This window comes from Bombus terrestris, chromosome 6, assembly GCF_910591885.1.
Source record: "Bombus terrestris chromosome 6, iyBomTerr1.2, whole genome shotgun sequence".
Lineage (NCBI taxonomy): Eukaryota > Metazoa > Arthropoda > Insecta > Hymenoptera > Apidae > Bombus > Bombus terrestris.
Genome location: NC_063274.1, coordinates 14,299,095 through 14,314,585, shown reverse-complemented (window position 1 = coordinate 14,314,585; position 15,491 = coordinate 14,299,095). Strand labels below are relative to the sequence as shown.

Sequence of the window (15,491 nt, the reverse complement as noted above, 5' to 3'; positions counted from 1 at the left end):
TCGTGTTTACAGGAAATATGTTTGGTGGTGTTCTTTGGCGTGGAATACCTAGTGAGGTTGTGGAGTGCGGGATGCAGATCGAAGTACATGGGTTGCTGCGGCAGGCTCCGTTTCATACGGAAACCGATTTGTATCATAGGTGAGTGCGTTTCGCTAATGCACGTCAAGTCCCAGACTAATTAGTCCGCAGCCCAAGGGCTGATCCAATATTCGCGTTGATCGATTGTCGTGGCCGAAATTGAAACTTCCCCCGGTGACAAAACTGTTTGTCGGACTCGTGTCCCTGCTGATTTCATTACCGCACTTGTCATTCATTCGTTATCTATACGAGATATCCTCTCATCAAGTTCGATCGAACATCATATCATCAGGATACCCTACATTCAGTTCTATAAGTTGACTCTCTAAGTTGATTATCCGAGTTGACCAACAAACAGAGAAGTCTATGGGTTCATGAGACACAGTGATTTGTATTAAGCGTCAAAAGCTGAGATTATGATTTACCGATTACGATATTATACCCTGATTGAGACGTATCGAATGGCTCATCATTCGTTGAGATTTTTTTCAAAATTACTTTTCTGCAGTAGGATAACGAATACCATTTATGTTGATTATTTAATATTCGTACATGACAAATTTGTTACTTGGAAAATGATTTTTAAAATTTATCGAATGGTTTCTTTTTTGTTCAGATTTTCGTTAATATTCGAGTACAACAAATTTACTACTAAGAAATTGTCAGAAACGTTCCTATTAAAATCGGGATGCAAACTTTCCAAAGTTTAGCGAATTATAATCTTCGTATTAAAAGGATCAGTTAACGCTTTCGAGTCTATGTTACAAACATAAAAGTAAGATAAATTCGTTGCCTTCATCAAGTGCCAATTATCGAGTTAAGCCTCGTACATTACATTCCTTCTCCAATTCAAAATATCGTTATCCTTTCTGAATCTTCTATAATTATAACTGTACGACCTTAATATTAAATAATCTTATTAAGGATATTTATCGCTAAAATATCTTATATTGATAAAATTCCGATCGATAATACCGAAATGTTTCACATCTATTCTAATATCATGTACGCGATTCCATTGTGATTCATGAGCTATCCGACGTAAACTCGCTACGGGCGATGCTTCTCGTGCTGTTCACGTAATTGAATCGCGCGAAAGTATAATCGAGATCGTTCGAGAATGAACAGCGACGGCTTCGTGACGCGCGACTTGATTCGCGATCAAACGAACTTTACGAGCATGGTAAATTGTAACACGGTGCCGGATATTAATCGGATCAGGCATCGCGTGTTTATCGGTAAGGCCGATTACACACGCTCGATTTCCATGGAGTGAATAACCAGCGTAGCGTCGCGGAATGGCGAGGAAATGTCATCGGCCATAGATGTGCACGTGTCATGGGTTATACCTGGCACTGTTTCAGTCACAACACGATAGAATCGGTATTTTGTGAAACTAAATCATTTTGAGATATCATTTATCCGCTTCAGGGTAAGCGCGGATGAGATGCTGCATATTTTGAAAAGTTCATACCATGGCAAAGTTCTGCAAGGAAAAATTGTTTCAAGTATTCATATGGAGCGATGTTTCAAGAATGGATGTCGTTGTACCCTTGCTTTCGTTAAAATAAATTAAAGTTGTAGTATATATATTTAAAAATTGAAATTTTTTATACAAATCGCCTGATTATCTTGATTTTCTTTTTGTTATTTCTATTCTTCCGAATTTTGTTATCTTAAAATGTCTTTTTCTATTTTATACATTAAAGAAATGAGTCTATCTCGACTGTGCTTGTAATAATGCGGCGAGTATCCCAACTATCGATATAAAAATTGATACACTATCGTTACGCTAGTATGAACATTTACTGTCACTCCATATGAATTTTCTATCCTATGATATCGATCGTTAATTGCCTTTTTTTGTTTTTTTTCTGCTTTCTCTCTTCAGATTTAATCGTGGTGGTCGCGTCTATGGTGGTGTTGTCGGTGGGAAGCAATGGTCAGGTGTTCGCCACTTCCGCTATAAGAGGAATCCGATTTTTACAAATATTGCGGATGCTTCATGTCGATCGACAAGGTGGCACGTGGCGACTTCTCGGCTCCGTCGTTTTTATTCATCGTCAGGTACGTTAATCAATGTCTAAATTTAGATTCAATAAGTATCAATTATTGATTATATAGAATATTTTACGTTTTCTCGCGTTCTATTTGATACTTGCATCTATATCGAATGTTCTCATCGGACTTATTACGCAATCAATACATACATATGTTTACAGTTATTTAGGTCAATAATTTCGATAAATAATTTCATCGAGAAACGATTCCACTAGCCAGTGTAAAATGACGCGATGCTTCATCGTATTTTTTACAATTTCATACTTTTCAGGAGCTGATCACGACATTGTACATCGGGTTCCTAGGTCTTATTTTCAGCAGCTACTTCGTGTATCTTGCCGAAAAGGATGTTGTTGGACCCGATGGCAAAACAGATTTTTCCAGCTACGCCGATGCGTTATGGTGGGGCGTGGTATGTGATTTTTATTTTTAAATGCTTGTTTATTGTACAATTTCATAGCTTTATTAGCACTGGTACAAACTATCTTGTCATTCTAAGCGATATCATACACATGTATTTCGACGTTTCGTATGCACAGTCTGTCTGAAAAATATTTCCTTAAGTTTTATATTTCTTATGCTATTGTATAAAATGTATGAATGTTGTCTACCAATTTTTATCGTCTTTTTGAGGTCACATTTACATATATATATATACACGTAAGTATACACGAGGAAATGACACAACGTACAAATATGTATAAGGATGAACGATATGTGTATGTGTGGTGTAGGATACGTGCAATTTTATGCGGACGAGAAAACAATAGAAGACGAATGGGAGATGAAAAAGAACTTTACTAGAAAAAAGAATCGAAGATCGCATCACGCGAGAAATATTCTTGTACTTTTTCATTTTTTATCATCTTCCTTACTCTTCTACTTTCTTTTATATAATAATAGTTCAATAGCGAATCGAAATTACTTCAAATTCGCAGGAATAATCATTTCCGACGCAGTTACGTATTTAAATTAACATTTTATTGGGGAATGTCTATAAAGCATTAACAGAAAGAGTTTGAATATAAAATTCGCCGTTATATTAGTTGATAAAATAATTGGACGACAATTATTTGAAGTATCTGGCAAGTTAATGTAATCGAGGGTAATCGATAGGTAACATCGAGTTCCATTGGCCGGATAATACGGTTAAATGAGGAGACACATACATATATGTACATACGTATAAATGTCAGAAACGTTGTATTAAATAAAACGAATTTTATCTCGAACCAATTGCCAATTACCATGAATTTGAAAACGTTACACGTTTTAATTTGATAACGAGTATGTTGAAAGCCTAAATCTTGCATGATAGAGATAAGATGTATATAATTAGAGATAAAGATATATGTATATATAGTTCCGTTTAGTTTAAGTAAGTCACAAATGTTGTAAGACAATGATATTTAGAAATAAAAGCTGGATTTTGGGAAATTTTATTTCACAAACGGTCTTCGAATATTTGAATTAAAATCTACAAATACTTGTGTCTTTTAGTCAGATCTTTGATTCCAAAATTTCGAATCGGTTTCGGCGGAAATATTTTTGCAAATGGCTATACAAATATTCGGAAGCTTTCGTTTTAATCCACGAGTACGCATTTCTATCGATTTCTTCTTTTTACAACATCGGAGTGATTTTAACAAAGAAAATATGGGAAAAAACTTATTACTTTTATTGAGAACAATTAATAAATACAAATTCGTTGTTGGTTTATAGCTTTTCCGACAAGTACTTGTAACAAACGAATGCCGAAAATGTAATACAACTCTAGCTACGATGAAACTTCGTGTATTGTCTTTTTTTCAGGTATACACATGTACAACAACAAAGCGACTACATGTAGATGATTGAAAAATTTCATAAACAGCGAAACAGATGCAGTAGGATCTGTGTAAACCTTGTTATCATATTTCCTTATTAATTATTAAACAGTTAAAAGCAGTTGTACTTTTGGGAATTTATGAAACGAATGCTTTTACTTTAAAATTATATGTTTACTTTTAATCAATTATCAAACTTGTTCTGATAATATCAAGGAACAGGAGACGCAGATGTCAACGACAACCTTTTTATATTTTTCTCAAAATTAGAAATTTTCGAATTAAGATTAAATTAAATTGGAAAAGACTTGAAATAAATTTTAAAGAAAAATTTAAACCATTGCAAATCATCATTTGCGATCACTCTTATTATATAATCTCGACGTTATTCGATAAACTCTGTAATTAAAAAATTTTTATAACGATCATTGCGAATAAATATGTAGGTTGTATAATATCAAGCAGATTCGAAGTAACGAAACCAGATATCTAGAAAAAGTATGAAAATACTTTAATACACTACATCTGTGAAAAGTCAGTGCAAAATTGACAACGAATCGTCTGAATTTCGTAACGTCTATCAGAGGATCAAGCTACATATGTGTATGTATGTATCCCTGCTCATTCACACAGCTCCACTTAATAATCCCCCAGCTCTTGCTCCACTCGTTCGATTTCTATTAACGCCAATAATTAATTGGAATCACGGATTTCTCCAGATTTTCGTCGAAACCAATTGAACTGACTCGATCGTACGGACGACTGTTTGTGTTACGCCGCGCAACACATCTGCATTCCATCCCGCGCGGCGTGACAGCCAACGGTCTACGTGCCGTCCTTCGAACCCTCCACAGGCCTAAGGACCCACCATAAAGTCGAAATTCTAACTGCATTGTTCGCACACATGTTTTACGTCAATCTGTTTGCCAGAAAGGACTTTCTAATTCCAGAAGTGTTTTCAGCTGGTTTTTTAGAAGGGTCCTTGGGTTTATTATGTGCTCTTAAGAATTACGAAGAAAGCGGAGATATACCTAACGAAATATCTGAGTTTCCCTGTAAACAATGTCTCCTAGGACCCAAGTTGGTAGGAGGTTTCTTCCTCCTCTCTTCCTTCCTAACATTGGTCCCAACCAATCGACATCGCGGATTATTTCCCTCACTTTACTAACTAAAAATGTAAAGAACGAATCCGCGTTCTTCGTTCAAAGGGCACACCCATACCAAGCTTTCCTCCGTATTCACATTAGAATAAGCTTCAGAGTTTGATCGTCTCTCACGGTGCCTAGAGTTCCTGCACTTCCTACAACTCTCACCGTTCCTGTATCTTTCTGAGTTCCTTCATCATTCATCAAGGTGCCTACACGGCCTAGAGTCTTCTAAGGTTCTCACTTATCCAGAACTCCGACAGTTCCTATAACTCTCAAGGGCCTAGAGCGCCTAAAGCTCTCCTTCTCTCATCCAAGACTAACCCTTCTCTCGTTATCTGTATCTTAATCAACGGCGTTACTACTTTGTGTGATTGTATAAAGTGTTGGAAATATACATTATTATAACTCTGACTCCCAGTGTTATACCGCATTAACCACCCCGATTATCCTAACCGAAATACGGGGATCGAACTATTCGTGGTGTCGATTATTCTAATCGTAACGGGAATTTACGACTCCCGTTGACGCGTATTCTAACGACCGCGTCTCCCCGCGATAGTACGAATTAAAACATGGTCCTTCGAGCCGGATTCTGTGTCAAGTGAAAAGTGCACGCCAGTGACACCCACTCTCATACAGTGCCACGTGAATCCAACACAACCAGCAGCGGAAGCGTTACCACCCCAGCGAGGTCAGTAACGTAAAGGGTCGTCACCTTTGAAGAGGTATAATTCGGTGGTTGAAACGCAACCACACAGCCTCCTGCCACAAAGTGGACAATCGCCAACAGAAGTAAGTTCAAACGATTTCCTTATCAATTACATAAAGCATAATGGCAACCGAAAACGAACTTGCCGCCTTGCGTCAACGCCAGAGCTACTATATCGCCCAGTTTACACGCCTCGAAAAAAAAACTCGACGACATTGAACAATCAGGCTGTCCGAAAGAGATCGACTTGCTTCATATTAAAGATCGTCTAGAAGCCTACGAGAAGGAATTCCGTGCATTACAATACCAGATCGTAACTTTGGACGAGGGAGAGATCGCGCGCGGCAGTGAGCTAGAGGAAGAATACGAAAGACTGCATCTCCGAGTAGTCAAACAATTAATCAAGACACGACGAAGTACGCCGTCACAATCGGCAAGCGGCGAATCAACCGTCGGCCGCGAGTCCGCGTCGCTTAAACTCCCGGAAGAACAAACGCGCGGTCTCGAGATCAGAGAACAGTATAACGATAGATGCGATCGGCTAAGACGTAACCAACGTACAGCACGACAACCCCGGTCATCGAGACCGGCACACAATGGATCAGCCACTGGTGTCAAATTGCCGCGAAATGCCTTGAATCAGCCAACCTCTCACGATCCACTGGACCGGAAGGAAGTGAATCCCATCCAGGACAACAAGGATCAACCTCCGCCGACGGAAACCATCGCAGTAACTCGAATGGCGATCCCGTCGCACACCACGCGGAGCTCAGCGCGTGACACTCATAACGTGTCACCCACACGCGATCTGACGACAACCACATTCCCATCGTCAGCATCGCAACCATCTGATTCAACGTCACAAAACGTCTTGAATCAGTCCATCACTCGAGATTCTCTGGATCGGACAAAGCTGAATCTCGTCCAAGACGACAACGGTCGTATTTCGCCGACGGAAATCATTGCACCAGCTCAAATGGCGATCCCGTCGCATACCACGCGGAGCTCACCGCGTGATATTCACAACATGTCAACTGTCTGCGATCTGACGACCACGTTCGCAGCGTCAGCATCGCAATCATCTGATTCGACGTCACACAACGTCTTGAATCAATCAATCACTCAAGATCCTCTGGACCAAAAGGAGCTGATTCTCTTCCAAGACGACAACGGTCGTACTCCTCCGACGGAAGGCACTGCCTCAACTCCAGCGCCGATCCCGTCGCATACCACGCGGAGCTCACCGCGTGACATTCGCACCATATCAACTACCCGCGATCTGACAACCACGTTCGCAGCGTCAGCATCGCAATCATCTGACTCGACGTTACACAACGTCTTGAATCAATCAATCGCTCGAGACCCTCTGGACCGGAAGGGACCGACTCTCATCCAAGACGACAACGGTCGCATTCCACCAACGGAAACCATCGCATCCACTCAAACGGCGATTCCGTCGCATATCACACGGAGCTCACCGCATGACACTCGCAACGTGTCAACTACCCGAGATCGGACAACCACGCTCACAGCGTCAGCATCGCAACCATCTGCTTCAACTACACAAAATGTCTCGAATCAGCCGAATGTTCCAGATCTGCAAGACCAGAAGGAACTGAATCACGCCCCGGACAAAAACAGTGATACTCCGCCGGGGAACACCACCTTACATGTTACACCTGACATGGACATCATATCGGAGAGTCCGTCTCCGCGACCTAACGTGAAGAATTCTCTATCGCCACGACGGCGAGGAGCCACGCCTGCGAGTAACCCAAATCGGGATAATCTCCACGTTATTACCACTATGACTAATCATTTAATTGTCAGCAGTTTTCAGAACGCGCCAGCTGATTTCAACACTTGTCCACTAAGCCCACAGAGCACTACGTGGGACAAATCTCTGATTCTGTCTCTTGCGGATTGTTGGACCACGCCGGTACAACTACCAGCCATCAGCGAGAAGGCGCGATCTGGATGGGTCAACGGGGGGAGCCTCGTCCCTCAATCAACCATGACCTCCTCCACGCTTCCTCAGCCGAAACAGCAACGAGGATGTCCAAATGACATGCAATACTTTCACGAGTCTGATGTTGCAGAGATACCATACAAGAAAGGCGAACCCTGCTCCCGGTCTTACCATGATACAATCCACGACATGTGGGACAAGATAGCACAATTGGGGCAGATCATCGGGGGGAGCTCAGTCCTCCAATCAAACACACAACTCTGCGACGTGTTTGAACCTATACCATGCATCACCGGAGTTTCATTCAACGACACCTCCTGGGGCAAACTATTCAAGGACACCTCATGGGCCGAGGTGTTCCACGATACTGCATGGGCCGAACTGTTTCACGATACATCCTGGATCGTGAACTTCAACGGCCCCTTAACGCAATGGCGAACCAGACACCAGGACAGACGGGTGTCCTCTACGCAACGGCCTTTCGGTCGTATCATTGAGTTCACCCTGGCGACGACGGCCTCGTCAGGACAACTACGAACATCGAAGAAGGCGGACGAAAAACGCATCTCCATACAGATATTATCTACCTTTGGGAAATCGGCGAGATGTATAACGACACCTCCAGGGCTGAGGTGTTCCACGATACTTCACGAGCCGAGCTCTTCACGACATTTCTTGGTCCGTAGACTTCAGCGGCAACTTTCTTGGCAATGCCAAGAACCACGGCGGTCCAGACTACAAGGCAGTCAACGGTCCTTCGACGCAGCGGCGAAGCAGACTCCAGGACAGACAAATATCCTCAGCGCACCGGCCTTTCGGCCGCATCATCAAATTCCTCCTGACGACCACTACATCCTCTGGACGGCCACAGTTCACAGGGCAACAACAATCAACAAGGAGGCGGATGGAAGATTTAATCCATTTTATCTCGACAGATTTTTGATCGGTGCCCTCTCAACGGGGGGAGGATGTTACGCCGCGCAACACATCTGCATTCCATCCCGCGCGGCGTGACAGCCAACGGTCTACGTGCCGTCCTTCGAACCCTCCACAGGCCTAAGGACCCACCATAAAGTCGAAATTCTAACTGCATTGTTCGCACACATGTTTTACGTCAATCTGTTTGCCAGAAAGGACTTTCTAATTCCAGAAGTGTTTTCAGCTGGTTTTTTAGAAGGGTCCTTGGGTTTATTATGTGCTCTTAAGAATTACGAAGAAAGCGGAGATATACCTAACGAAATATCTGAGTTTCCCTGTAAACAATGTCTCCTAGGACCCAAGTTGGTAGGAGGTTTCTTCCTCCTCTCTTCCTTCCTAACATTGGTCCCAACCAATCGACATCGCGGATTATTTCCCTCACTTTACTAACTAAAAATGTAAAGAACGAATCCGCGTTCTTCGTTCAAAGGGCACACCCATACCAAGCTTTCCTCCGTATTCACATTAGAATAAGCTTCAGAGTTTGATCGTCTCTCACGGTGCCTAGAGTTCCTGCACTTCCTACAACTCTCACCGTTCCTGTATCTTTCTGAGTTCCTTCATCATTCATCAAGGTGCCTACACGGCCTAGAGTCTTCTAAGGTTCTCACTTATCCAGAACTCCGACAGTTCCTATAACTCTCAAGGGCCTAGAGCGCCTAAAGCTCTCCTTCTCTCATCCAAGACTAACCCTTCTCTCGTTATCTGTATCTTAATCAACGGCGTTACTACTTTGTGTGATTGTATAAAGTGTTGGAAATATACATTATTATAACTCTGACTCCCAGTGTTATACCGCATTAACCACCCCGATTATCCTAACCGAAATACGGGGATCGAACTATTCGTGGTGTCGATTATTCTAATCGTAACGGGAATTTACGACTCCCGTTGACGCGTATTCTAACGACCGCGTCTCCCCGCGATAGTACGAATTAAAACAGTTTGTTAAGCGACTGCCGCTAATCATTCGGAAAATATGTCTGTATTTATAGCTGTTGTCGAACGGGCAGCAACGAGCCGAGGATCGATGAAACCGAGGCCGAGAATTTAAATGTGGGCTTGATTAACGTCGCCTCGCGGATTGCCGCTGTTCAACCGCTGTCCGATTTTCCAGGAGACGGGAAATTCTCCTGGAATCGTTTCGCCGCGACTGAAAGGGACGCGGCGCGGAATTGAAATTTTAATTAGGTTGTTTTTCAATTTGGTGTTAATTACCACGCTGCGCTCAACCGGAACAGGCTTTAATAAATTACCTGTTGGCTAATGGCAGTGGCGCAATAACGCATAATATCAAATTTACGGTGAAATCGGAAATTACAATTTCTATGTTCCTTCCAGTTTGATCGGGAGTTGCTTTGAGGTCATCGTGCTGCGAATTTCAAATTCGTAATGAGTATATTGGTTTTACAGGTGTACATGTACTTTCTGCGGTTTGATCTCTTGTGCGCTTCCTCTTTTTCTTTTTTCTTTATTATACATTTATTTTCGAATTTTATTTTTGACATTATTTTCTTCGAATGCCGGTTGTTGGTTCTTTTCTTAAATTTAGCAAAATTGTTGCTTCAGTCGTGCAAGCTGTACAGTGTTTTGTTAATTTTCTTGACATTATTTCTTCTTCCTTAGTCAACTGTTTTATACAATTTTATACAATATATAGTGTTAAGAGAAAATATATTTCTTTTATTTGTTTGCGAGGAAGTGTGATGTTGATAAAATGGTTATCATAAAGACAGAAGTAATCATTACCACGTTTTTATGATGTTAGAAGTTACGATGAAAATTATTTAAGTAACTTTTTTAAATAAAAGTACAGATTCTCTTTCTTCGTATTTTCAGAATGCTTGAACTCTTCTAACGTGAAATGATTTTATTTCTTTTTCAGATTACCGTGACCACGATTGGTTACGGTGATACTGTCCCACAAACGTGGATGGGAAAAATAGTCGCCTCGTGTTTCAGCGTATTCGCCATATCCTTTTTCGCACTTCCAGCCGTAAGTATAATACGTATAGCGTTATACATTCTTCCATATATTTTCCATTTTGACTTCTTGCGTAAATTTTATATTTTAATCGTCGATATTTCTAACGTTAAAAAGAATATTCTGAAAGGAACAATTTCTTATTTTCGAAAACAAGCATTATACGTATTTTCCAATGATAGTAAAACAAACTACCCTTTATAACTGTTATAACAATTGTACCGATAGTTGGATTGTTGACATTCGCATTAACACGTGGACTGCAGATGACGCAACTGTAGCGTCATGACCTAGTTGCTTCCGAAAGCGGATGACGCTACGTTGGCGTCAGTAGCTAATCATCTTCAAATATTGTCGAAAACGAATTGACAAGTTTAAGATTATTAAGTTACTTATATAAATAGTTTTAAGACTAATTTCACTCACAATGGAGGGCCACGCAGTCAACGTGTTAAAAGATAAAACACAAACGAGCTGTTCACAGGCAAAAGTGGCTAACTCAACTTTTTGAAAGTTTTTAAATTTTACTGTCAAAGCACTCGATCGATGCTTAACTTATATAATTTCATCAACTGCTTCTGTTTCTTGTTTCGTGGAATTAAGCGATTTGGTAAATACGCGTTTCAGGGAATATTAGGCTCTGGTTTTGCACTAAAAGTCCAGCAAAAACAACGACAAAAACACTTCAACAGACAGATACCAGCCGCTGCGATGTTAATACAGTGTCTGTGGAGGTGCTACGCTGCCGACAAAGCCATCAACAGCGTGGCCACGTGGAACATCTACATCAAAGATCCAACACCAGCCGGACAACCGTCCACACCTTTGGGAAAGGTAAGATTTCGCGATTTTTTGGCCCGAGTTCAGTGGCAGTAGCTACTGTAGCCGTTGATTGTTGCTGTTTCTAGTTGCTTACGAATCGTCTAATTGGACGCTGACGATTGCGATATTCGTTCTTTGCCGTTCTTTAGGCCGGGATCATTTCAGTCATTCTTGTTTTCAATGACGGACCGGATTCAGAATATCACGATTGGAGACTTGGTTGATGTTTATTTTCGTTGAACAGATTACGGTGGATGTTACTGTAAAATGGTAGATGTAATGGTAGTTATAATGTGTCGATGTTTGAAAGTTTGAAAGTTTGAATGTTATCAGCGTTAGAAATTGTTGTAAGTGAGAGTCAGTAGTGAAAGTTTGACAGTTTGGTAGAAGTTTCGTAATAAATTTGTTTATTGATGAATTTTATGTAAAAGTCTGTGTATAGAAATGTTTGTGTGTAGAAGGAAATATTTGTCGAGAAATTAAGAATTAAATTCCATATTTTCGATATGAATCTGAACTTTGTGTGGCATTTAAATGCTGTATATATTTTGGGAAGTTTGTAGATTATTGTACAGAATAACATATTCTTTTAAGTATAGTTGTATGTTTGGTACATATTTATTTCTGATATATGTTTATAGATGAAAGATCGTTCTAGTTATTTCAATGTGCATTCTTTTGAAAATTTTGTTCGTAATTATCATCTAATCGCTGCACTGTACTTCTCACACATGTAAATCAAATGAAGATATTTTTCAAACGAATAATTATCAAATAGAAAAATTTGAAAGTAATTTAATTTGACTTTTTACATCACTGATTCGAGCAAAGATTACAATAATTGAAAATTAAATATGAAACAACGATGTCTGACTATTTTGAGAATGAGAAAAATTACAGAAATTCATAATTTTACAGTAACATACACGCTTATCTGTTGCAACAATAGGAAAAACATCGAGCTAGTTTCCTTTATTTATGTTCTGAACGTCCCTTTCTCACAATTGAAATTTCGTTTGATCTTCCTGCCGTATGTGAGACGGCGTTGCCTCGTTTGATCTCGGTAAATTATAATACACCAAATTTCAGAGAATTCAGTTACGAAAGAGATTATTCGCTTTTATTTTCGTTACAAGGTAACGTCATCAGTCTATGATATTTTCCTTAAAGAAACAATATTAGTTGGTAATTTGTTTACGCAAGTACGTTCAACTATTTCAAACTGTTTTCTTATTCTATTTTATATGGGATTGTATTAATTAAATATTACCGAGATTTTTCGAGTCGGTATACAACATAAAACGTTTTTAAAATGACATTAGAAAATTTACAGACGTATTATCGTCAAAGCAATCCAAATATAGTTTGTAATTTATGTATAAAGTATTTGTATAATTTTTTGTATAAAACAAATTTCCTATAATTTCTAATACGTTTTTATAATAATCTATACAACACTTCATGCTGTTATTTTATGAAATACAAGACGAGATTTAATTTTTTGGCATAAAAATCTTTCCAAATGTTATCCTTTCAAAATTCCTCAAAATTTAATAAACGATGCAGCTATTTCGAAAAATTCTATCGTGCATAATTTCATTATGCGTAACACAACAGTGAAGATGAATATTACTAACACGTACCAAAATTCCAATCTCAAAAGTAATAACTAAAAGTAAATAACGAAGCGCGTAAAGTAAGGTAATGATTTTCCGCAGTCTTAATTTTTCAAATGTAAATCTGTGATTTTCCGACGTCATTTCAAAAACAACCTGCTTATATCAGAGTTCTCGTTCGAGTTTGATATCGATAATGAATTGTTTGGATTGAAGGTACTTATTGGCATGTTGATTCGTTAATTACGGTTAAAATTGAGAAAATTTGCGACTTCCATTTCACTTGAAGAGATAAAAAATGGAAGGAAAAAAAAGAGAAAGAGAACGAAAAAAAACGTTAATTAATACGGAGATACACGAAGTTCCGTGAAATTAGTATCGATCGCAGGACTTCGATTATCCCACAGGGTCATGCAAATAATTTGGCAGTGGATGTATGCAAGCAGAGAATGCGAATTCTGCTCTGTGTTTTTAATGTGCCGTTCAATATATTCGAAATATAATAATAACTGAGTGTTGCTCGTGATTATTCGTGTGTTGATGCAGTTTTAAATTACGCTTGGAAGCTTCTGTATTATTATATTTTCTCAGTTTTCTGTCGTGGCACGAGAAAAATCTCGCTTCTCTATTGTTTATCCGAACCCTCCTCTGTTGCGTTCATTATTTCATCGTTGAGGAAACGAATTACATCGATTTCTTTCGTAGGGATCGTTTGCCTCTTAACGAAGCGTTAACTTCCGTTTCGTTTGTTCACGAATTTCCGAAACGCGCTGTAATTTGCCGTGTGATCGAATTAGGGATGGTCTTTTGCCTATAACAAAAGAGAAATTGCGAAAAAGATCCCTTTTACCTGGAAAGAACTTTTTGAATGGTTCATTGATTAATGTACATATTTAGTTTCATGGATTAATAACAGAAATTTATTTTATTCACTGATAAACGTTATATGAATGTGTTAAAGAATTTCAATTAAATTGGAAGAATTTTATTTGCAGTTATTTAAATATAATCGAAAATAGTTTGATGTTCATTTGTCTGAGAAGGATTAGTGTTTCCTTTTTCTCAAAATTTAAAAGTTGTTTCTTAAGAGTCAAAAAAATTATTTTTATATATTTCAGATATTTAAGTAGATACAAGCGTACAAATTTGCATTACAAGGAAAGTTAATAAAAATTTTATTGTATTTTTGAATAGAATAAGAGTAATTTACATTTTTATCTATTATATCATAAACAAACATCTCTCATTCGATTACATTAGAAGGGCGATTATTATTTTTGGCATCGATCATGTGTAATTTAATTTTAAGTGAATGCTTAATTGTATTTGTTTATGTATTTTTTCTTTGTAATGAATCATGCAACATTTTATCAAAAGGAAGCTCAAAAAAACTTGAGTCATCAACTGAATAAAGGCTTTTCATTTCTCGATAATATTTAACATTTTTTCATAAACCTTGCTTTCAAAACTCTGATTAATCAAGTGTTATGCAAATCGCTTCTCGCATCTAGGTACTGCTTAAAAATGAAAAAAAATTTTTAATTTAATTCTTTTTGGTATCAAATAACCGATACGACTTAATTTAAGTTTGTATCATATTCGGGTACGTATCAGTTCGAGAAATATATTATATTTAAAAAATTTGTTCCTAACCATGCTGTTTTTAATGCAACTTTTTTAAACGTAATATTCTTGGCAGTAATTTAATTATTTCGCTTGGAAAATTGTATTTGTTAATATTTTGTGGCTGATGCAAATTATTATTTTTCCTCTTTGTTTCTTCTTGCTCAGCTGCCATCGAACACAATGTCTATAGACAATAGAAATATAAAAAATGATAAATTAATTCTACAGAGAATAACGAGTATACTAGGGGAGAACATTATTTTCAAATGTAATATATTAATAAACATAAAGAAAATCTGTATGAATAAATAAATGAATCGTGCCAAACAAAGGTTTATGAATTATAAATTAATATGAGCAATTTTGTGAATATTTCAAGCAAAGCTCTACAGTTTGAAATATACGAAATTTTCAAATAAATTCGGCACACAAGAATTTCATGGAAAAAAAAGAAATTCTACGCCGGAAACATCAATATCTATCGCATCTGCTGCCAAAAATTCGCGCGTATTACAATATATCCCATTATGTTCGCTCTTTCTGTTCCGTCCTTTCTTCTCTCATACGCTCACCTGTCGCGTTTCTATTAATTCCATTAAAGTTTATATCATCTACATACAAAAAACATCTCTCCTTTCTCTGATACGATATATATAAAATGTACCTAATATAT

The 15,491-nt window shown here is 38.4% G+C and overlaps 1 protein-coding gene across 9 annotated transcripts in view; it reads left to right on the top strand.

Annotated features, from left to right (window-relative positions):
- Positions 1 to 15,491, top strand: part of LOC100646827 (potassium voltage-gated channel subfamily KQT member 1) — a 164,070-nt gene that overhangs the window by 112,182 nt on the left and 36,397 nt on the right. For 8 of the 9 annotated variants that reach the window (XM_048406929.1, XM_048406930.1, XM_048406927.1 and 5 more), the window contains 5 exons: positions 13 to 139; positions 1,971 to 2,146; positions 2,412 to 2,552; positions 10,656 to 10,766; positions 11,382 to 11,588. In XM_048406929.1, the coding sequence (XP_048262886.1) occupies positions 13 to 139; positions 1,971 to 2,146; positions 2,412 to 2,552; positions 10,656 to 10,766; positions 11,382 to 11,588 (762 nt within the window). Of the gene's footprint in view, positions 1 to 12; positions 140 to 1,970; positions 2,147 to 2,411; positions 2,553 to 10,655; positions 10,767 to 11,381; positions 11,589 to 11,662; positions 15,489 to 15,491 lie in introns of those variants that run through there. The other variant, XM_048406932.1, reaches the window with a different exon arrangement.